General features: G+C 45.7%; 1 protein-coding gene and 1 non-coding gene across 2 annotated transcripts in view; both read left to right on the top strand.

Annotated features, from left to right (window-relative positions):
• sash1b (SAM and SH3 domain containing 1b) overlaps positions 1 to 23,779 on the top strand; it is a gene marked incomplete at its 5' end in the record, with an annotated part of 66,849 nt that overhangs the window by 32,681 nt on the left and 10,389 nt on the right. The window contains 10 exon segments of the mRNA XM_084482334.1: positions 15,590 to 15,718; positions 16,537 to 16,587; positions 17,300 to 17,349; positions 19,482 to 19,522; positions 19,820 to 19,906; positions 20,141 to 20,256; positions 20,546 to 20,557; positions 20,559 to 20,648; positions 22,244 to 22,376; positions 22,560 to 23,032. Of these exon segments, the coding sequence (XP_084338460.1) occupies positions 15,590 to 15,718; positions 16,537 to 16,587; positions 17,300 to 17,349; positions 19,482 to 19,522; positions 19,820 to 19,906; positions 20,141 to 20,256; positions 20,546 to 20,557; positions 20,559 to 20,648; positions 22,244 to 22,376; positions 22,560 to 23,032 (1,182 nt within the window).
• AC3HAE_032641 (transfer RNA leucine (anticodon CAG)) lies at positions 11,835 to 11,917 on the top strand. Its single transcript has one exon. It is a non-coding gene; the product is annotated as a tRNA-Leu (tRNA).

The following is a 23,779-nucleotide window of genomic DNA, read 5'->3' as shown; positions in this document are numbered from 1 at the left end:
AACCCGAGACGCCATGACACCATGACCCACCGTGGTCGGAGTGGTGGAGGCTGTGTTCTCACATAGGGGACCGCTTTGATGTGATCTCGTATTTGATTTGATTGTCCCTCGAAGCCATGAGGAAACTGTTTCCCATGCCTACGTACTTATGGGAGGGTATTGTAGTAGATACCCGCAGGAACAGAAGAGTACAGTATACGAGTGTTTAACTGCGGCATACATTATGGTGCCCTACTCTTTCACCACCAACTCTTTAGACACATTCTGAGAAAGTACTTTTTTGCAAATACGTGTCCATTTTATGTATACACATAAAAGCCACTTTGGTCTGCTTGTGGAAAACGTAATGCATAAAATCTTCCCAGTGACTCAACATTAGCCTTTTAGTTTCAGACATGTTTTCTCTCTCCTTGTGAAGTCAGGTTATTTAAAAAGCTTTGATTTCTGATTCAGAGCACAAGTAGGGCATCATCGACCAAACGGAAATAGCAAACACACCGTTTTAGAAAAATACAGTGGATGGCAGTTAGAAAGCTCTTAGCTTTTAGCGCTTAGCAGATGTCATACGCAGCATCAAAGTGATTTAATGATTCCAAAAAACATTCTCTTTGTTTCCAGGAGCTCGTTTAACAGACTAAGTAAGTAACAAACTTGATTTGTATTGATTTCTTTCGTGAGTTTACAAAGTGTTTGGCTTATCAAATACTTCAAAGTCTAGACTGTTTTATGCAGGCAGAGTAAAGCTCAATGGAAGTTAAAAGGGCAACTTAGAGTCACTTCTTTGGCACGTTAGAATCTTTTGACTTTAGAAAACATGGCAGAGGAAACTAGGAACTCAAATTCACAGTGATACGGATAATATCCAATTTCCAACGTCATACTCTTGATGATTTTATACTTTACTTGATATTATTATACTGCATATGATGTGATATACTTTAACGTTGGACCTAATGTCTACCAAATGGCATCTATTTATTAAAAATATATACCTTTATATATTTATGTCTATGATATTGTATACTTTATATTAGACCTACTGTATATGTCCTTTCCTTTAGATTTCATAATAGTATTTTATACTTTATTTAATTCACATTAAATATATATTTAGCAAAGCACTGATATTCTCTCTCTCCCTCTCTCTCTCTCTCTCTCCCCCTCTCTCTCTCTCTCTCTCTCTCTCTCTCTCTCTCTCTCTCTCTCTCTCTCTCTCTCTCTCTCCCTCTCTCTCTCTCTCTCTCCCCCTCTCTCTCTCTCTCTCTCTCTCTCTCTCTCTCTCTCTCTCTCTCTCTCTCTCTCGTCCCAGCGTTCTAAATCTATTTTCTTATTTGATTTGTAAAGCATCTTCATTTATCCAGATGCGGATGCTAGAGAGCCGAGGCTTTGTGGCTTGGTGATTTATATTGCTGTGTATTGAGGATCCTTATTTCATTCGTGGTAAATTTGGTGTAGCTGCCTCCTTCTCCGCAGGCAGAGAATTAATAATTAATCCCTCTCGCTCTAATTATTACATTTTTATTTGGGAGTTGGCTCGCATGACTTCATACGGTTTAACTCAATATATAAAATATGCAATATAAAATATATTTATATATATATTTTTTTTTTTTACACTGCAACCACTTAGAACTTACCTTCTTCCTGTTGTATTAGTGGCGGTCATGTCACCACTCCAACTGACCGTTGGACCAGATTTTATGGAAAGAAATAAAGTAAAATAAAAAGATGACCTGCACTATTACTTGCTTCCATTGGTGCCTTCGTTCTGATTGGCTCTGGGCTCGCTCATGCAGTTCTTATGAACTCAAAGCATGGTTGGCTAGCGACGGTTAGCAGCCCTTAAGGGCTCTAGCCATTAAGATGCTCATTGGATGGATGGAACTAGAGAGAAATAGAGGAGGAGGTGTAGGGGAGAGGAGAGAGGGATGGAGGAGGAGAAAAAAAGGAGAAAGAGGAGGGGATGAGTACAGGAAGGAGAAAGGGGTGAGTTGGAGATGAGAAAGGGGAGAGGAAGAGGAGTTGTTGGTGCTGGAGGAGGACGAGCAGGAGGGAGGAGGAAAGAGTTGTGGAGGAGATTGAGGAAAAGGTGGAGAGGGGGAAATGCTGTCGAGGAGAAGGGCTAAGAGGAGCAGGAGAAGAAGAGAAGGAGGAGAAGAGGATCAACGGGGAGGAGGAGAAGAGTCGGAATAGGAAAGGCAGAAATGCAGGATGAGGAGAGTAGGAGCAGGAGGAGCAGGAGTCGGGAAAGAGATGCAGGAGGGGTGGAGGAGGAGACCCATATAAGGGAGGTGATTGAGTTGGACAGGGGGGTGTTGTCTGCTCACTGTGGGGAGGTGGGTGGTGAGGTGTGTGGTGATCGGGCCCCAGATCATTGGAGAGTATCACAGTGGTGATAGGATGCGGCCTGATGTTGTCTCAAGACGACCAGGGGCCTGTTAACCTTTACTGAGTGAGAGAAGAGCAGGGGGAGAGACAGAAGGTAGGAGGGAGAGGCGGGGAGACAGGGAGAGGGACAGAAGGAAAGCCAACGCGAAGTAGGGAGAAGATTTGGTTTGGCATCGTCTGTTGCTGAACCAAAGAACATGCGATCAAGATGAAAAAAATCATTGTTTGTTCTGATTGGCTACCTCCTCTCACACAGTTGTTGCAGGAGCAGGAAATGCATTCATTGCCGTCTATTATTACAGTATTACATGGCTATATTTTCTAGAATGGTCTCTAATCCGGTTAAATTGCGGATAAGTTCCAGACTAAAAATAGACGTGCTGCATGGCCTCATTCCGGTTTCCGGACCCCCAGAATCATTTAATGCTTGATTGACACCATTTTTGTTTTGTCCCTGGAAGGCGAGTGTCTACCACTGGATTGATTATTTAGACGCCCCTTGCCCAAATCTCTTGGGTGGGTGGTTTCAACACCACTCAATTAAACATGCTTTGTGAAATAAGGACAATTCAGACTGTTGTGCGACAAACTTGGCAGCAGTAGCCACTGGCTAATTAAAAATTGCCATTGATACTTTTCAATAGCTACTAACTTGTTTAATGTTGGCACTATTTGTTTACATTTAGGCAATGCACTATTCATTATTTATATTGGATGTGTAATTCATTTCGGAAAAGGGTATTGAGGTCATAAATGTTTTTTTCGTCATTCTCTTTATTTTGCATACTCTCCAAATTATTTCCAATTTTGTTCTGGCAACTAATGTACTTTAACTAGTATTTGTGGTGTTTGAGGTGATCATTAAATTATTTTATGAGTAGGTAGTGAACACCTCTACACCTCTCTATCTCTCTCTCACTCAGGTACTCACTCACTCTCTCTCTCTCTCTCACACACACACAAACACACACTTACTCACTCACACACACACACACACACACACACACACACACACACACACACACACACACACACACACAGCCATCTCTTCGACAGACAGATACACAGAGTGTTCGTGTCATGTGTGGATGCTGCAGCATGTTAATCCCAAGGTCTTCCTCTTTGATCTGGGGAAGCGATGAATTAAACATGTTGCAACGCATAGATCTCCTCTACACAGGAGCCTTCAACACAAACACTAACACAACCAGTGCCAGGCTGGAAAGTACGTTGGCATTCGGTAAGGTAATGCAAACAATAAGAGCAAAACAACGTTTGAGCACTTCCAGAACACTTTATGAACGCAAATATGACGATGATGTTTTATTGTCTCCAACAATGTTCCATACAATCTGTGTGAACTCATTGTCATTCCTGTGGAGGAAGAGAGTGGGGGAGGATTTTTCTTTTGCAGATGTTTCTGGGAAATTGTCTGGGCGGTAGATCTCTCTTTTGATATACCGGCACTAATGTTTAATTCCAGCAGAGCAGATTTGGGGGATTAGGCAGCCTGGACTAAAGGGTTAGTGTCTTCTGCCTCTGTTACCTTCATCTGCTTCAGTCCTACCCAGCCTGGGGGTAAACCTGGGCTTGATGTTGAGACAGAACAACACACTTAGAGGCTCACTCTGCTGAACAATACAAGTTATTCATGGAATCAACACAACAGTATCAGTTGGTACAAGGAAAACTATTGTTCTATAAAAAATATATATGATAACGATTGCGGTGGCCACAAGGTAAAGGAACGGAATGTTAAAACAATAGAGAATTGTAAAGAAACAGAAGTTGATTTTATGGAAGGAAGCTTTTACACATCAAAACAAAATCAATAATGTCTGGTTTTAAGAACAAATGCAATATTAGCAATGTGCTTAGGTGGTCCAGGCCCTGCTAATGCCCAACACTCAAAGTGCTGTGCTATTTCTATGCAGCTCGTCATATATTTCTGACTGACTGGCCGTCTGACGGTCACATGGCTCCCTCGCTCCCTTACCTGTCAAACCCTCAGTCATTCGGGAGACTTGTCAGAACCGTCAAAATCCACTTAGCACTGAGGGCACGGTCGGATGCGCTCGGCTTCAAACACACTTCCTGTTGGTGACAGGGGGCTGGCCATGGCGGCTGTCAATCTACAGACACTGCGCTGGGTACCTCACAGATACGGACGCGGGCCAAACGCATGCACGCATGAGCAGATGACACAAAGACGAGTAGTTGTTGTGTACTTTCAGGGCATGCAAGCACGTAATATGCGGAGTAGAATCAAGTCGATTGCGAGATCTTGATTTCAAATTCTTGAGATCAAAGATGATAAAACAAGATAAGAGCGTGCATAGGACTTTATTGATCCCAGACGGGAAATTCTAGAAAATAATAATTACCATACTTTTATTAATAATGCACTTTAACGTCTTCTACTACAACGACAAACAAGGTTTGGCTTCTTGAAACCCGATTGCCATGGTTTGGCCCCTATCAGTGTTGTGGTTTGTACAACTGAACTAACTAACTAACATGCTGAGCGTCGTGAATGTTAGCGTGAGCTGCTTTGTATGCATCAGGTGTTGAACGAGAAACTGCTTTTATTCAACAGTAAAAAAGTTCTAGACATTACAGAAAGCACCGTTGATGCAAGGTGACGTCCCTGCTCTATGCTCATTGATGTTCCCACTGCTTATCACCACTTACCATAGAAAGATATAGAAAGGGAGATACGCTTTGATTCACACACACACACAGACAGACACACACAGACACACACACACGCTGAAACACATGCACACACAGCATTGCTTCAAGGTATGTTGCCCTCGGTGTGGGTCAGAGGTCGTACATTTGTTGAGTGACGGGGTTGGCAGTAGCAGTGGCCTGAGCTCCGAACAATCCCCTCGTGCACGCTCGTGTCCCCTCGTGCACGCCCGTGTCCCCTCGTGCACCCCCCTGTTCCCCTCGTGCACGCTCGTGTCCCCTCGTGCACGCTCCTGTCCCCTCGTGCACCCCCCTGTTCCCCTCGTGCACGCCCGTTTCCCCTCGTGCACCCCCCTGTTCCCCTCGTGCACGCCCGTGTCCCCTCGTGCACGCCCCTGTTCCCCTCGTGCACGCCCGTTTCCCCTAGAGCCTGCCCCTGTTACCCATGGACCCCCGACGGGTCAGTCCGCCGTTGTTGTGTCTCCCAGACACCAAGGGGGCCCTGGGGCACGGCGCTGCAGCGTTCATGACAAACAATATACAAGATTCATCTATAAGTTCTAATGCTGATACAGTCATGATTAAACGTGTACCATGTCATGACAGTAAACAGTGTCACAGCAGGCGGCGGCGTGGCTCTGAGCCCTCAGCCGACTGCACCTCACAGACTATCAAAACACAATTCCTCCCCACTCTTCCTACTCTTCCTGCTCCTCTTCCTCCTCCTCCTCCTCCTCCTCCTCCTCCTCCTCCTCCTCCTCTATACCTCCCACTCCTCCTCCAGCTCCTCCTCTTTGTCCCCCACCTCCATCCTTTTTCCTCGTCTGCGTCCCAAACATCTCCATCCTCCACCTCCTCTACCGCGTCGTATTCCTGCTCCGCTCCTCCTCCTCCTCCTCCTCCTCCTCCTCTTCCTCCTCAACGTCCTCCACCTCCTCATCCTCTACCTCTTCTTCATCTTCCTCCTCCTCCTCCTAATACTCCTCCACCCACTCACCAGGAGACAGCACCTCCTTCTCCACCCGCCAGGAGGACAGCACCTCCTCCAACTCCTTCTCCACCCACCAGGAGGTGTTGCTATGCTGCTGTACTGACGCCAGTGTTGTTTTCTCCTGAGCCGGCAGTGGGGCTTACTGGAGGTCAGGATTAGAGGGTAATGGTGGGGGGCACACACAAAGGATTTCTCTCAATCCTAATCCTCTGTCTGTGGCGGCGTTCGATCAGGGGAAAGGGTCACTGACATTGGACTAATTCCTGATGATATAGAAAGATGCAACGTATGTCGGCGTTCCACTCCCACCTCTACATACCGCTTACAGAAATAATTTATATATTTTGTGTAGTATTATGTAGTATATATGTTGGATTCCATACATATATATATATTATATATCTTATTTATTTAATATATTATAAAAAAATATATATTTGTCATGTTTAACGTGACTTGGACAGTTGGTTACTACTGGCTAACCAGTAGATCATTATTAAGGACTATTATCTCAGAGTTGCTATTTGCTGCCACCCTGTGGCGAATATGTGCAACTGAATACATTAATATACTAACATAGGAATGTAGCTTAGGTAGGTATATGTAGTTATATTAATATTAGTATACCTATATATGCCCATCGATTTGAAACCATAAGACATTATGGTTTTATTTAAAGCATGTTTGACTATGGTTTGAAATATCAGTAGGTGAGTAATATTAATTATTATTTATTTAATAATCTTTTTCATAGCGTGGTCTGTGTGTCAGGCATACAAAATACACGACACAATGAACCGCACATTTGACAAACGTTTATGGACAACTCCATTGTCTATCCCTGATACTCAGCTGCCTAAAACACACACACATGCTCACAAAATGATTCATTCATTCACACTCATTCACAAATAATTTACAAACTCATCACTCTCAAAGGTATGAACTGACTCACCCATAAAATCATTCCCAACCATGCACACACACGCCAAAAGAAACACCCACATGCTCCTCACGCACACGCATATATACATAACCATACACACATACTCATACAGTACACACACACACACACACACACCCTAAACACAGAGCAGAGGTGGTGGTTTATTTGAACTTGTGAGTCAGAGGGAGAGAAAGGGAGAGAGGGAGAGAAAAATACACAAATTGAGGCAGTGAGAAAGAAAGAGGGATGGAAAATGACCAAGAGGGAGAGAATGGCGGATGATACGAAATGGTAAGAGGGAGAGAAAAAGAGAGTGACAATGAAAGGAGAATAAAGAAAAAGATAGAGGGATTGCAAATGACATGGAGAGAGAGAGAGAGAGAGAGAGAGAGAGAGAGAGAGAGAGAGAGAGAGAGAGAGAGAGAGAGAGAGAGAGAGAGAGAGAGAGAGAGAGAGAGAGAGAGAGAGAGAGAGAGAGAAAAGGACATGGAGAGGCAGAGAAGAAGGACACAGAGAGACCTCAACCATCTCTAACCCAGAACCTAAACTTTAACCTAAACATAACTATCTCTAATATAATACCCAAAGGGAAGAGAGATAGAAAGGAGAGAGAGGGAGGACATAACTCAGTGAGGGAGGGAGGGAGGAAGCAGGACATGGAAATACAGAGGAGCGAGGAGAGGGGGGGGGGAGAAAGAAAGGAGAGAGGGAGAACAGAGCTCAGAGGGAGCGAGGAGGGGACTCCACCCTGCTCGTGTGGACGTCACGCCTGCGGTCTGTCCTCCTGGCAGCTCCTTGTGATTTCATGTCTGCCGGACGCCCCTCCCCCTCTTCCCTCCCCTCCTGCCCCCCCAGACTTAAGGGTGCATTGTTTCCCATTCATTCTGCTGAGTAGAGTTTGGGAGAACCCGGCTTTCTAACAGTAAACCTCTGGAAGTGACTGGGAGAGCAGCCCTCTGTGGTGAGTGTGTTTCTGTGTGCTCTCTAACTGCAACTTGGAAGTCAACGGGGCTCCACTGTGACTGCTGAACTGTTGGTTCACCAGGGAGGGATTTTCTTTCTCCATAATACCCCAACAGTTTGGAAAAGCAACAGGCGCAGGCAACCAACAAGGACTTGGGATTTATTCTGCTGCCCGTGTGGTCCTTTTAAGTTGTCTGGATTTTATTTTACTGTAGGATTGATTCTAGGCCGGAGGAGTATCATATTGTCTGTATGTGTGGGTGTGTATAAATATATTATATATATATACATATACATCCATACTCCATGTGTGTTGGTGTGTATATATACACACACACACACACACACACACACACACACACACACACACACACACACACACACCACACGCGCACTCTTTCTCTGCTTTTTGAAGAAGTTTTTGGGTTTGAATGCCGGTTGTGTTTAATTAAACCCAGGAGCGGATCCTTCAAAATAAGAAACCGCGTAGGACATCAAACCGCAGAGATAAATATATGTTCTGTGTTGAGGGAACACTTGGTCAAGTTTCACGAGCGATAGGATATCAAAGAATGTCTAGAAGTCTGATTTCTAACAGACGTGGTCAAATTAAGGTTTGGCATACTTTTACATTTGTGTGTGTGTGTGTGTGTGGGGGGGGGGGGTATTTTGACTGACTTTGGAACCCTGAGCGTGTGGCGTTATCACATCCATCTGGAGGAAATGAATGTTAAGAGTTTTTTGTCCTTGCAATCGCATTAAAGTAGGTTGAACTAATTAAACAGCCGCAGCAGTGTTCTGAACTCAGCAGCACCAACTGTTTCACAACACAGTGTGTGTTTGGCTGAAGCAAACGCACACTGTGAGATGGTTCAAACACTGGGATGGTCGTTTGTTTACAACGCTCGACACCGTCCTTTCAAACGAATGGGACCATTCTGATGAGCTGTGAAAGAAGCACAGCTATTAGAGGCTCTGAGGGCCCCTGGGGGCACGTCGGGCCCTTTGTGTTGTGCCTCGGAGATGCTCCGTTTCCTGGCTTTGTGACACAAGAAATGAGACACCACTCACATTTCTACAGTCGCTCATATGATCTGCTCTTCTCCTCATGTTGTGTGTTTGTGTCGCATTGTGATTTTGTGTTGGGTTGTGTGTTTGTGTCATGTTGTGTTTTTGTCGTTTTTTTGTGTGTTTGTGTCATGTTGTGTCGTTTGTCATGTTGTGTGTTTGTGTCCTGTAGCGGGTTTGTGTCGTGTTGTGTGTTTGTGTTGTGTAGTGTGTTTTGTCGTGTTGTGTGTTTGTCGTGCTGTGTGTTTTTTCGGTTGTGTGCTTATGTCGTCTGTGATGGGTTGTGTGTTTGTGTCGTGTTCTGTGTTTGTGTTGGGTTGTGTGTTTGTCTCTTGTTGTGTGTTAATTGTGTGTTGAATATATGTTTAGCATATAGAAGGTACCCAAATACGTTCACAAATCAACTTTGTTTTAAGTTGGGTGTGGGTGGGGGGGCAAAATTAACACTTAAGTGTATTGAAGCAGTTTAACCTGGTTAACCTGTGTGTTTGTGCGTGCGGTGTGTGTGTTTGTGCATGTGTGTGTGTGTTTGCATGTGTCCGTGTGTCATTGCGGGTCTGCAGGGATCTGCAGCAGGAGTTGTTATCATGTCATCATGGTGGTCCTCTAGTGTCATTGCCTGTGTGGAAATCTACTCTCAAAAATGTGAAATATTATATCTCCACAGAGTCGTTGTTCTTCCTCTCGTCTTTCTCCGTCTTGGTCTGCGAAGTGTCTTAAATTCAACTCAGTCTTACTCCGAGTTTGTCAAAAATCAACACTTGGTCAGGACTTTGGACGTTAACTGCTGACGCAAAGGGTGTCCTTGTGCGTCTTCATTCGACGCAGGGGGTTTTCAACTCATTACAATGTAATGAGTTGACTGTTCGCCGCCACAGCAAACAGTGATAAGTGCGTAACCCTAACCCTAACCACTACTACCCTAACCCTAACCACTACTACCCTAACCCTAACCGTAACCACTATTACCCTAACCCTAACCACTATTACCCTAACCCTAACCACTACTACCCTAACCCTAACCGTAACCACTATTACCCTAACCCTAACCACTATTACCCTAACCCTAACCACTACTACCCTAACCCTAACCACTACTACCCTAACCATAACCACTACTACCCTAACCATAACCACTACTACCCTAACCCTAACCACTTCTACCCTACCCTAACCACTACTACCCTAACCCTAACCGTAACCACTATTACCCTAACCCTAACCACTACTACCCTAACCCTAACCGTAACCACTTCTACCCTAACCCTAACCCTAAAAGGCGGTACTTGACCCTACCATCCTACGAAAAAAAGATTTGCGGGAGTGCTTTCCCCGGGCATCAGACCTCGCCGTGGAGGGATCACAAACCCCCTGCGTCGAATGACGACACACAAGGGCACCCTCTGCATCAGCAGTCAACGCCTAGAGTGAGAATCTGTTGCTTAAATGATATCATATGGCGCATGCAATACTTTTACAAATCCTTTTTAACTAGACGGACAAAAAGGGCGAGAACAAATGAGAGACAAAGACTTATAGCCAGACCTGAGCAGAAAGTGAAAAACAATTGAATAAAGAGAGGGCGGGGGAGGGAGCGAGGTAGGGATAGGGTCCCAACAAGGACACATCTGTGTACTGTGTTGTCGTATGGCGAGAACATACAGCAGAACCCGTGCCCAAGAGCACTCGGGGCAGTGGAATATCATGTGGCGCTGAAACCACCGTCACAATGGGCTGCTTATGTGTCGTGTTGTCACAGTAACGGCTGGCGAGTCCACAGCTAGACACAGCGCAGCGCACTTCACTGTGTGTGTGTGTGTGTGTGTGTGTGTGTGTGTGTGTGTGTGTGTGTGTGTGTGTGTGTGTGTGTGTGTGTGTGTGTGTGTGTGTGAGTGAAGGCTAGACTGGCCCTTGGCCCTTAGCATACGGCCAGACTTCTAGCCTGGGATGAATGGTCTCTCTCTCTCTCTCTCTCTCTCTCTCTCTCTCTCTCTGTCTCTCTCTGTCTCTATTGCTCTTTCTCTCTCTTTCTCTCTATCACTCTGTCGCTCTCTCTCGCTCAGTCTCGTTCTGTTGGGGGACAGGCCACACAGTCACAGTCACTGTACCAGGACACCACGAGACAAAGTCTGCACACACACACACACACACACACACACACACACACAGTGGAAGTTTAGTCTTGACAGCAGTGGAGAAGATGTTTTTCTGCAGGGTTCGCCTAATTTACATATCGCCAGAGGAGCCGTGGGAGAGTGGGTGGATGATGATGATGATGATGATGATGATGATGATGATGATGATGCATCATCATCAAAGAGTTACAGTCAGTCAGTTTAATAACCTGGTTCCTCTGCCCTACCTCCTTCCCCTGGACATGTCAACGCGAGTGCAGTGATCATAGTGAGATTCTTTTTCATGGTTTGTGTGCACCATATGGAGGAATTGGTGGCTGTCTGTATTATTTAAGGTTGACGTGTTTAAGTTAATTTAATTGTAAAGGTCAGTCAGACACTTTTTTCTTTCATGAGTAGTATTAAACACAGTAGGGTTAGCATGACAGCCAGCGTGAGTGCTATTGGGGTAGGTTTTAAGCTAGGCTAGGGTTAGCATAGAGCCGGTGTGAGTGCTTTGGGGGCGTGTTCAAGCTAGGATATGTGTAGTTATAAAGCTAAACCTTCACCGTGTCTGGTCTGAGCTCTGGGAACCGTTAGCGAACCGGTTCTGGTTGACCTTAACGGGATAGACACCTGATCATGTAAGAAGCAAACTGACACAGGCTCATATGTCAGGATGGCCGAGCGGTCTAAGGCGCTGCGTTCAGGTCGCAGTCTCCCCTGGAGGCGTGGGTTCGAATCCCACTTCTGACATTCTTTGTTGAATGATTCAGCAACAAATCTTTGCCTCAGCTGTGAAGGTCCAACTGCCAAAAATCTGCTGTCATTTCAAATAGTCAATGAGATATGATAAGAACAATTATTTATATATCACAGCACAGTGAGAGGAAGAGACAGAGCAAGAGAGAGACAGACAGACAGAGTGACAGACTGTAATTCTTTAATGATAGTTTCGCACTATGACACACCATAAAACGCAGTGAGTGGCTTTGAGATGAGGCAGTGGAGAGAAGTTTTAGCCAAGTTAGCATTTTAGCTAGTCGCAGAACCCCTGGGCGTGTGTTCTAGCTGGGCTAGGGTTAGCATTAGGGGTGTAACGATACACGTTTGTACCAAACCGTCACGGTACAGGCACTTCTGGGCATAGATATATATAGAACACTAGATGTCTCGTCCGCGCTGCTGGCCAATGGAGACGAACGTCCGCACTGGCGGCCATCTTGTCACAGTCAGCTCGCTCACCCATAACATTGTGTTGGTGGTGGTACATGTACTTTTTAAATAACCATAACTTGCTCAATTTTCAACCGATTTTCAAATGGTTTGGTTCGTTATAAACGTCAGAGATGTAGTTATGACACTGCATACTTATGAATAATTATGTTATGTTCTTAAAATAATCTAAAACACTGATCACTGTTAGTTTTTTTGCGTTTAAGATATTAAGTGATTTCTTGCCGATGATCCATGGCTGCCTTTGTGAATGTCGGCACACATCCAATAATCGATTATTCGTTCATACCACCCACGGATTATTCAACCATGAAAAATTTGAGTTATTCACATCCCTAGTACATAGCGTTAATATGGCGAATGGAAAGGCTTGTTTTGCGGTGCGGAACTTAAAACATGAAGTCAGAGTTCCCCCCGGACCTGGATTCCAGGTTAATGAAAACGGTGAAAAACGAGTGGACAAGTCGAAAGCTGTATGCCGACATTGTTCAACAGCGATCGGTTATGTAGATGGAAACTCATCGAACATGCAGACGCATTTGAAAAGGCACCATCCAGGTGTTACTAATGGGCTGTCACTTTTTTAGAAAGATCAAGTTCGAACGGATATCGAATATCAAGCAAAAAAAAAAAACACTGTAACGGTCGGAAATTCAATCACAAATGTATTACGTGACAAGAGGATACATACATAAACAGGACTTATTCTACTTTGTTTAAGAATGCTTGATTCTGATTGGCCGGGAGGAGGGCATTAACCCGGCAGGCTGCCCGCTGACTTGTCGGTTGTACTTGCTGCTGACTGAGCACAGCGTCATCAAATAATAGATCAATACGCCGCTTGTATTTTTTTTTCTATCACAGAAATTTCAAACATGAGGTCCATTGTAAAAATAAACCTTGTTTAAAAAAGTTTCTAAAATGTGTCGTAAATCTATCGGAGGGTCAGTCGAACACATAGTTTCGCAAGCGAGATACAATGTAGCAACTACGTTATTAAACTAGTGATCAGATGCAGCCTTGTGTGGTTGCCATAGTAACTAATTAGCTACAGCTGAGCTAACGTTATTCACCGTAGTTCTAAAGGGGACTACTTTTTGAGGGAGATGAACTCAAACAGAGTATACATTTAATAAGCATGCAATACGAATAAGAAAAAGCATAATTATTAAAGTATTTGAATTGTTTTATCATGTTGGCAAGCAAGAAGTAGAATAAACGGGATAATCACAGAGAGGCAGGGAAATAAACAGTTTGATATGCCCGGCTGCATATCAAACTGTTTATTACTTACTTACTTACTTACTTAGGCCATATCCTCTATGTTTGAAACAGGTCATCAACTTAATCAATATCAAGTGCCACTTCTGACATTCTTTGCTGAAATTCAGCAACAAATGTTTGCCTCAGCTGTGAAGACCCAACTGCCAAAACAAACAAAAGCAAAGAATCTGTAGTCATTTAAAATACATTAAAAATAATAAGTACAATTCATATATTAAAACACACAAGTTACTATCTATATTTTAACGAAATATGTTTCTCTTGATTGAATTGATGAAAAAAACATCACATCATCGAGTGATCTGTGGTTAATGTTCCTTTGTTCGGATGTCTTTAAAATAGACATATAGAATGACAGTAAAATGAGGGGGTTCAGACCGAGAGAGAGAGAGGTATATTAAGAGAGAGAGAGAGAGAGAGAAGTATATATATATAGAGAGAGAGAGTATATAGAGATGCAACCTGGACATTCCAGTTGACCCTTGCTTGTACTTAAGTGAGTGTAGCGAGGCGTTTCACTTGCGTCACCGCAGACGCAGGAGGTGTGTGTGTGTGTGTGTGTGTGTGGGGGGGGGGGTTACAGGTCAAGATCGAGGAGAAGGAAGGGGGGCTGTGTGGTTGAGCTGTGAGTGTGTGGGTCACTGATCAGATGAAGGATGAGGGGGAAGAGCGTGTGTGTGTGTGTGTGTGTCGTGTGTGTGTGTGTGTGTCGTGTCGGAGAACAGGAGGTCAGGGGTCTCGGGTCAAAGGTGGAAGAGAGAGTCGGTGGTAAACACACGGGAGAGAAGTTGAGACGTGATTGTAGACAATAGTTCTGTCCCCCGGGTCTGCCCTGGTCACTGAGGGCTTCTGGGTATTATTCCTCTCTCTGCTTCCTGCTGTCGAAGATGACACATCATATATCCTCACTACCCAGCCTTCAAACTACTCTTTCTATTATTTCTATTATTTTTATTTTACCTTTATTTTTTCCAGGTAAAAGTTTACTTGAGATTAAAATCTCTTTTTCAAGAGAGACCTGGCCAAGATAGGGCAGCATAGAACAGCCGATGCATATATGTTTCATACAAATAAAACACACAATTTACACACAATTAAAGACAGTTTTGGGATTTCAAGTAAGGAAACATACACAGGTACAATGTCCAACATTTCCAGATAATAAGTCCTTAAGTAATGAGCCAATGCATCGAATGAGATCAGTTCTGGAGGGCGAGTATGAGCTCAGTACGAGCCCTCTCTCTGAGCGAGTGGTTGGTGTGAGTGTTGGTGTGAGTATGAGCGGGGGTACAGCGGACCGAGGGCTAGCCTTTGGACAGTGGTTTCGTGAGTCTTTGGAATTTTAAGATGATTCTGGCGCATCCCAATCACTCTCCTCATGATGCTCAGACTCCCTAGAGTTGTGTTTTGGCTTGGCTGAGGTCAGCTTTGGAGCCTGTCTCAGCTAGGCTGAGCTTAGCTTTGGAGCCTGTCTCAGCTAGGCTGAGCTTAGCATTGGAGCCTGTCTCAGCTAGGCTAAGGTTAGCATTGGAGCCTGTCTCAGCTAGGCTAAGGTTAGCATTGGAGCCTGTCTCAGCTAGGCTAAGCTTAGCATTGGAGCCTGTCTCAGCTAGGCTAAGGTTAGCATTGGAGCCTGTCTCAGCTAGGCTAAGGTTAGCATTGGAGCCTGTCTCAGCTAGGCTAAGGTTAGCATTGGAGCCAGACAGACCGGCAAAGCTAGGTTTAGCATACAGGAGCCAGCCATTACATATCGGATTTGTTCAGAGAATTGCTTCCAATGTAACATTTCGACAGACATCCATTCATAAAGTGCATTCAGCACACACAACATACAGTACGTACATACAGAACATAACATTTACAGTACATACCACATCATCCAATCTTAATGTTGTCCGTTCCCTCCAGGATGGGACTGCGGGCAGCATCGGTGTGCTGGCCAAGGAGTACTCTTGCTTCTACGGGACGTCGCTCAGCGACGTGTGTGAGAGGATGGAGGAGCTACGCAAGCGCAAGCTAGTGCAGGAGGCTGACAAGGTGGGCACCCTATACACTCACCCAGCACCCTGCACCCTATACACTGTACCTGTACAGGTAGACACCCAGCACCCTGCACCCTATACACTGTACCTGTACAGGTAGACACCCAGCACCCTATACACTGTACCTGTACAGGTAGACACCCAGCACCCTGTATCTGTACACAGTGTACCTGTACAGGTAGAGACCCAGCACCCTGTATCTGTACACAGTGTACCTGTACAGGTAGACACCCAGCACCCAACACTGGTGATGTGCTCACTCCACCCATCATGTTTAGGATGCGGTTACTGTTTACTGTTTTTTGCTGTGAATGTTTGTGTAAAGAACTTTTGAGTTTTTATTGTCATAAAACCTCATTTGTACAGTACAACATGAAAATAATGTAAGACACGATAATAATTGATCCATCCCAGAATTCCTGGAAAGGTGGGTGTCCCAGCAGAAGGTACAACGAGAAGGACAATGCAGAAAATACATATCTATAGGCCATGGCTGAATAATGTATGTGTAAATCATACGTGTGCCTAAAGTATGCACACATCACACCCAGACTTTGGACCTCTGAGTTTGATTTCCTTGTGCTCAATAACCCTGAAAGGTGTGATGTCAACCTCAAAGCAGCACTAGCACCTGTGTTTGTGCAGCAGGGCTAGCAGCAGGGCTAGCAGCAGGGCTAGCGGTTAGCGGCTAGTGGCAGCGCGTGTTGTTCCATACCGCAGCCTGGCTAGCCCCGCTGCCCGACTAAATATTATGTCTATTCCTGTGCTGTGATGACACTATAATTTACCCCCACGTGTTGTGTGCTCTTTCAGGGAAAGATTGAGTCAGCTGCCTCGTCTGTTCAGCTCCGCACACAGATCCAGGTGAGATGACTGCTCACTGAACCCCCACCTCCCCTCCTCTCTCCCCCACTTCCTGTCCTCTGTCCGCCGCCCCTCCGACACGCTGAGATAACATCACGGTCGTAGTCACGGCCCTCTCTAGGGATGAGCAGTAAAGCCTCAGCTATAAAGTCCTTCTCACATTCACACCCCACACATCGCAGATGGATGGTGATGATAAGGGGAGATTGTGGTTGCTTATAACATGCTATTGGTGAAGTGTCGTGACAGAGTTGGATGCACGAAGATGTCCCGACCCAATGCTCTGGTTTTTGGCAGGGATCTAGAGGTTTAAATGAACGGTGGGACAAAATTTAAAACTGTTTAGTTTACTTTTCATTCATAATTTTTTTTTACACTTGATCAGAAACCAAACACATGGTCATTTAAGAAACTAAACACTAGACACTAATCCTGTCTGTATATCACCAAACAGATACCAAACAACATAGCCAGCTATATCAATAGTTAGCTGTTAATGGAGTATGTGTCCAATGGTTAAGAAAACAAATGTATCTGGAATCATTACCATGTGTTGGGTTTCAGGTGACCCCTCTTTCTCTCTCTCTCTCTCTCTCTCTCTCTCTCTCTCTCTCTCTCTCTCTCTCTCTCTCTCTCTCTCTCTCTCTCTCTCTCTCTCTCGCTCTCCTCTCTCTCTATGTATCTTACTCTCTCTCCCTCCCTGTGTTTTTAGGAGTCCCTGGGCCTCAGCAGTGCCATGTCGACCCCAGAAATCGACAGACGGTGAGAGGAACATTTCTTTTTCTAACTGTCTTTCTTTTTTTCTTTCTTTCTGTCTGTCTTTCTTTCTTTCTTCCTTCCTTTCTTTTGTTCTTTACTTCTTTTATCTTGCTTTCATTCTTTCCTTCCTTCTATTTTGTCTGCGCTGCTCTGGTCCTCCCTAGAGGAGGGATCCCCCACTGCTCGTGTCTCTTTGAAGGTTTATTTTCCTTTAGCGGCGGGGTTTGGTAGAGTTTAGTCTGGGGCTCCTCTGCCTCGGGCCCCCCTAGGGTGGGTGTGAAACCCGTTCAGACAGCCGTAGCGATAAAACTGACGTACGAATACAGTTTTGACTTGACACAAATACATTGAAAACTTTGTGTGATGATGACAGATTCAACACAAAAATGTCAGAACAAGATAAAGATGATGATGATAAAAAGCGGGGGAAAGTAAGTGTTTCTTACACAGAGAGATATATAAATATATACTGTATATATATCGTTATATATATATACACAAATATATAGTGTCCTGGTCCACTTTTGAGATATGTTTAATGACACGATAAAATCACTGGCATAGTAAATCCTAGCCAAACACAATCACACAATTTCACCACTTTGAGTCATAGTGACGAATGCTTTGGTCTCGTATAAATATAAATATTTATATTTGTCATAATTGCTACCTAACACCTGCAGGCTTAGTTTGTCTTTATTTAGATTCAGAACTTGCAGACATGTAGGGATTCTCTGCACTTCCTGTCACCCCCACTCACCTCTCGAAGCACTTCCTTCCCTCTTCCTTCCTGCCATTGTCTGTTTTGAGGGATTTCTAGGATTCGTCATATTCTGTCACAGGAATTCAGAGCAGGAGGTACGGAGGGAAGAGGAGTCATCGTGACTAATGTCATATCAGCAGCACATTCATTTAATTATGCTTCTTTAAAGGAAAAAAATTGCACCACGTATGGAATTATTTTTCAAGTCATCTTTGTAATGAATCACCATTAAGCATTTTGTGGAGTACTGTTTGAATCCCACAATTTGAGTAATGGGTGGGTGCCTACAGTCATAAAACCAACAACAAGCAAAGCCTAAAACAAGTACCACATGACCCTGACAGCTTGTATCCAAGATAAAGAATTCAGTTTATTGTCGTCCTCTCTCATTTCGATTTTTTTTTAAAAGGCATGCACCGCAGACATTTTCATTTGTTCCTGAAGAAGGGGTTGCTTTTAAAAAATTGATAGTGCAAGTCTAAAGCTGGGTTAGTAGCACTGCCCCCTAGTGGAAGAGAAATGTAATGAACTCCATAAGAATTGTTCCCTGCCATCATCTGCAACAAGTGTCAGTTGATGTGGCAAAAAAAGATAAGAGCGAGAGCCAAAATAAATGGTGTGTGGGAGAGAGAGAGAGAGAGAGAGAGAGAGAGAGAGAGAGAGAGAGAGAGAGAGAGAGAGAGAGAGAGAGAGAGAGAGAGAGAGAGAGAGAGAGAGAGAGAGAGAGAGAGAGAGAGAGAGAGAGAGAGGCATGCAGAAAATGCAAAGAACAATGATAGAATGCAACAAAGAGAGGCAGACAATTATACCCAGAGAGGGGGATAGACAGACAGAGAGGGTGAAATAGCACAAGAGAGAGATGGAGAGAGAGAGAGAGAGGGAGAGAGAGACAGCTAGAGAGAGAGAGAGAGAGAGGGGGTGAGAGAAGGAGTGAGGGAGAGAGAGAGAGAGAGAGCAGGGGACAGTGGAATCGCAGGGGCCACGTTCGTGCTGGTGTTTCTGTAAAAAGCCAGTTTTGTGTGTGAAAAGGGTCCATTGTTCCCATAATGGCCGGATGGTGGTGACCTCTTGTTCATCAACAGCGAGCAGGGAGTCTGTGCTGCAGTCACTTTGATTGGCCCGTTCTGCCCTGCCTCTGACGCCGGGGCCACGGGCCACTTTGCTTCTGGCATTTTTTTTTATAAATTTTTCGGTCGGTTGGAAGAGGAGGAAGAAGGACAGAGGAATGTGTTGAGGGATGTTATGGGATAGTGGAAGTCATGAAGAAGACAGTGCTGGAGAACAGGTATTGTGTCTATGACGTGTGTTTTGCTTGCTTGTGTCTTTGTGTGGAGACTCAACAGTCGTTCTCTGTTTGTGTTTGATTCTCTAGGTTCCCTGTGCAAAAGTCCAGTTCAGATGACGGATCAGGGGGTAAGCAGAAAAGATAAAAAGTCGACCCTCAGTTTTTTCTAGATGAGGTTGTAAAGGTTTTCAGCGTTCATGTATGCACATTGGTCAAGGCTGTCTATTTATGTTTCAGTCTGTTATGCAAAGATTTTGTAGTTCATTGTTTGAACTCAAAACGGTTTGGTTGGTAGATAATATTTTTTTCTTTGTTTTTAACAACCCCAAAGTGGTTGTTCATTATGAATATTCGTGAAATTTTATATTAAAGTTTGTTTTTGACACATTCTGTTTGTTTGTACACAAATATGTGGAATTCTACAGGAAAGTCGGAAGGCAAGAGAAAGAACAAATCATTTTGGCTGAATTTCCGGAAGTCGCAGAAAGGGCTCCCACGACAGCCGTCAAGAGGTATGTCGGGGGTCAGAGGTCATCCCTGAGAATCATGTACTGTCAACTGTGCACATTTTTTAGGAAAAAGGACTGGAAACATACGATTGGTCAACATTCACGCCTGTTTATGCATATCTTTCCGAATTCTACAACTGTAGAGCAAATCTCTTGGTACTCAAAGATATGTTTTATTTGTCATTTGGCGTACTTCATCAGATAGCTGAATTAAACATTATTGTTTCATTCCATTAGCGGGAGATGATGTCGGCTTCGTGGCCAGCGAGATCACGATGAGTGACGAAGAGCGCATCCAGCTGATGATGATGGTGAAGGAGAACATGATCTCCGTGGAGGAGGCCTTGGCACGGGTACGATGACGTCACACTCTCCCAGAATCCCCTTCTCAATCTGACGGCACACACTTGTGTGTTCCGTCTTAGAAATGCTGTTTTTAAAGTTTCAAAGCGTCAAGGTGAACTTTGAGAAAGTGAATTAGCTGTCAGCAATACAAATCGCCCCCCGTTGAATATTGTAAGAAACATTTGACTAAGCAGTGTACAAGTACATTATAATAATGAGTCAATTAGTCAGTTAATTTAACTTGGAGCGACTGTTAATAACCTATCCGAGCATTAAGGTCTCTGTGTTGTCCCTCAGCTGAAGGAGTTTGAGCTCCAGAACCGCCACACCCTTCAGGGCAGAGCCGGTGGAGTGGGCTGAGGCCGGCGGACCCCCCAACCAAGACCCGCTCAGCTGCAACGTGAGTTCCCCGCCAACCCACCCCCTGGTCCGAGAGAGAGAGAGAGAGAGAGAGAGAGAGAGAGGAGAGAGAGAGAGAGAGAGAGAGAGAGAGAGAGAGAGAGAGAGAGAGAGAGAGAGAGAGAGAGAGAGAGAGAGAGAGAGAGAGAGAGAGAGAGAGAGAGAGTCATTGGGGGAAGAATGAGAGAAGAGAACATATATTGAAAAACAGCAGAGAGGGAGGTAGTGAATAAGAGGGAGAGGAAAAAAAATTGAAAGAAAAAATTGTGGAAGTTGACGTGTTGTTTGTTTGGCTTGTTGTGCTGAATCACGGCTCCGGGCAGAGTGCTGTGTGCTGGGGGTGGGAGGGGGGGGGGGGGGGGGCTAGCTGGTTTATCGTGCCAAGGCTGCAGAGCTATTGACATCACCTCTCTCTCTCTCTCTCCCTCTCTCCCTCTCTCCATCTCTCTCCTCCTCCTGAACCCCCAGTAAGCCCTGTCTCCCGGGGACCTCTCCCCCCCACACCAGGCTTACAGAGCGACCCTCTATTCATGGCTGTCAAAGCACTAACCCCCTATTGTGCAGTGGGCGAGCGCCTGGCTCTGATCTGCAGGCCACAGCTCTTTATGACTAGGTGGGGTGATCGCATGCTCAACATTTCTATCTCTCTCTCTCGCTCTCTCGCTCTCTTGTTCTCTCTCTCTCTTCGCTTGTGTGTGTTTGTGGAGATATTTGTGTGTGCAAGCGTATTTTTGAGTGTGTATATGTATTGTATGTATGTCTCTGTACGGTGTGTGTGTGTATGTGTACGCGTGGGTGGTTCTGTGTGTGGGTGTGTGTGCCTGTCTGTGTGTATGTTTCTGTGTGGTGTGTTTGAATAATAACTTGGAACACTATTATTTGTGTACCATTTGTTGTGTACCATTTGTTTGATCCGTTGCCCATAGCTCCTGATAAGCGGTGAGCTAACTGTTATGCCCCTTCAATTTTTATCCATCAAAGTGAGGAGCGTGGTCTAAGGTGCGTCAACAGATAAGGGAAGGGCTTGGTTCGTCTCAAGCTCACAAGCACTCTCTGTTTCCGTGTGGAGAAAATGGCTTTTATTTTCTCCAAAATGGCAGCCCTTGTCACGCAGCGGATAGGGTCTTATGACCAGAAGTGTCTCTACGGTGGTTTCTTAAACTTCTGTTTGAGTGCATTCCATTTTGTGAAAACACAATGTGTTTTGTGCAATGGAATTGTACTAATTATACTGATTAGTTGCCTGGGAACCAGAAGAATCTGGGAGCTGGTGTTTTATTTGCTCTGGCACATGTGTCTTGCCCCGCCTCCCTCCCGTTCAGACAGACAGTAGGCCCGGGCCAATCACAACTGGTCGTCAGGTGTAAAGATGTACAGGGGGCTGCCCTATGGGAGTGGCGTTGAGGCACTTTTTTCTATAAACAACCAAGATGGCTTCCACTGATGTGTACCACGTGTGGTTGCTCTGATTGGTCGTAGGTCTATCCAATAGTGAGGGCCAGATGCATGAAGTCAGTCTGCACACGTTAACCTGTGATTGTTGTTCAAATGTCTGTGAGTCCCGATAACTGACGGAGTCCGACTCTCCGCCTGCAGACGTGTGAGCTGTCGGACTCGGAGCAGGAGGAGTCGCTGGCCTTCCGGAGGCTTCATAAGCTCGTCAACTCCACCCGCAAAGTGAAGAAGAAGCTGATCCGGATCGAGGAGGGCAGGAGGCCCGGCGCGGAAGGTACCGCTGATCACCTCTTTCAACACGCCGAAAGATTTGTGTGTTGTTGGTTTCTTTACTTAAATCTCAACCGCAACAACAATAACACCGTAAAACAATGCGAGATTTCTAAAATGAATTAAAAAGTACACATTGAATCTTTTGAGAGATTCAACAACAAAAAAAATGTACGTTATTCTGCAGAGTGCGTGAGTCTGGAGGCGTCTCCCCGCCGGCTCGTCGGCGACGCGGCCACCGTGGCGTCTCTGTACGCCGACGTCCACAAGAGGCAGCCGGCGGCGGCGGGGTTGGCCTCTGCATTGGCGTGCTCCGCAGACGGCACGGTGGACACCCTGGCGGCCGCCCTGCGCGAGCAGCTGGGCTACGACCGCGACTCGGCCGCCTCGACTTCGCCCTCGCGCTCCTCCAGCAGCCTGGACACCTGCGGCAGCCACAGGACCGTGTTCGGCCACGCCACCGCCGCCGCCGCCGCCGCCGCCGCCGCCTCCTCCAGCCTGGGCCGGCACCACGGCCACAGGCTCCTGTCAGGGCCCCCCCGGGGGGAGGAGCGGGGCCGCGGGGCCGGCGGGGCCCGTGGCGAGAGGCCCGCACTGGCGCGCTCTGTGACGGACGGGGAGCTCCGACAGCGGGCCCTGAGTCCCCTCAGCCTCCCGGGGGTGAGTGGTCGTCACCGTGGGCATTTCACTGGGACGGATAACATAGAGGGAGCTTCATGGAGCGTTTCCACCGGCGGGTGCAGGTCGGTTCAGTCTGGAAAGGTGCGGCGCGGGTCGCGTTTCCACCGCCAAAAGCGGGGCGTGATCCGGACTGAGCCGTGTTGAGCCGTACTCGTCTCACAGTACTACTCGGTTGGGGTACTGAGACGCCTGAAAGGGTCCCAGCAAGTTCGAGCTACACGTTGATAGGTCAACAGAATCGGCCCTTCCGTGCGACAGGGGGGATAATAACAAAGAAACACACAGTACCCGCGAGGTATTTCTGGACAACGGCGAAAGCTTTTATTGAAGAAAATGTTGCGCAAAAGTTTGCCGTCCTTCTTGGACGTCCTACGTTGTTGCTCTTTGTTCATTGTGCGCGTTCTTCTTTTTCCTTGGATTTATATTAGCAGGCTACACTGTGTCGGGCTGCTATGAGATCACGATGCTTACGTAGCTGCTGTGGCTATCGCCGTCCGGCTTAAACCCTGTCCTACCATAAGGGTACTAGTGGCGGCGGTGGAAACGCGAGCCAGAACTGAGCTGGGCTATACAGCACCATAGATATATAGAACACTAGATGTCTTACGGTGGAACGTCTAGAACGTCATCACAGGCGGCCATCTTGCCACAGTTAGCTCGCTCACCCATAACCCATGTGTTGGTAGTGGTACATGTACTTTTTAAATAACCATAACTTGGTCAATT

Source organism: Micromesistius poutassou (assembly GCF_964030765.1).
Source record: "Micromesistius poutassou genome assembly, chromosome: 17".
Lineage (NCBI taxonomy): Eukaryota > Metazoa > Chordata > Actinopteri > Gadiformes > Gadidae > Micromesistius > Micromesistius poutassou.
Note: the sequence above shows the minus strand (reverse complement) of the source record. Positions and strands in the feature narration are given on the sequence as shown.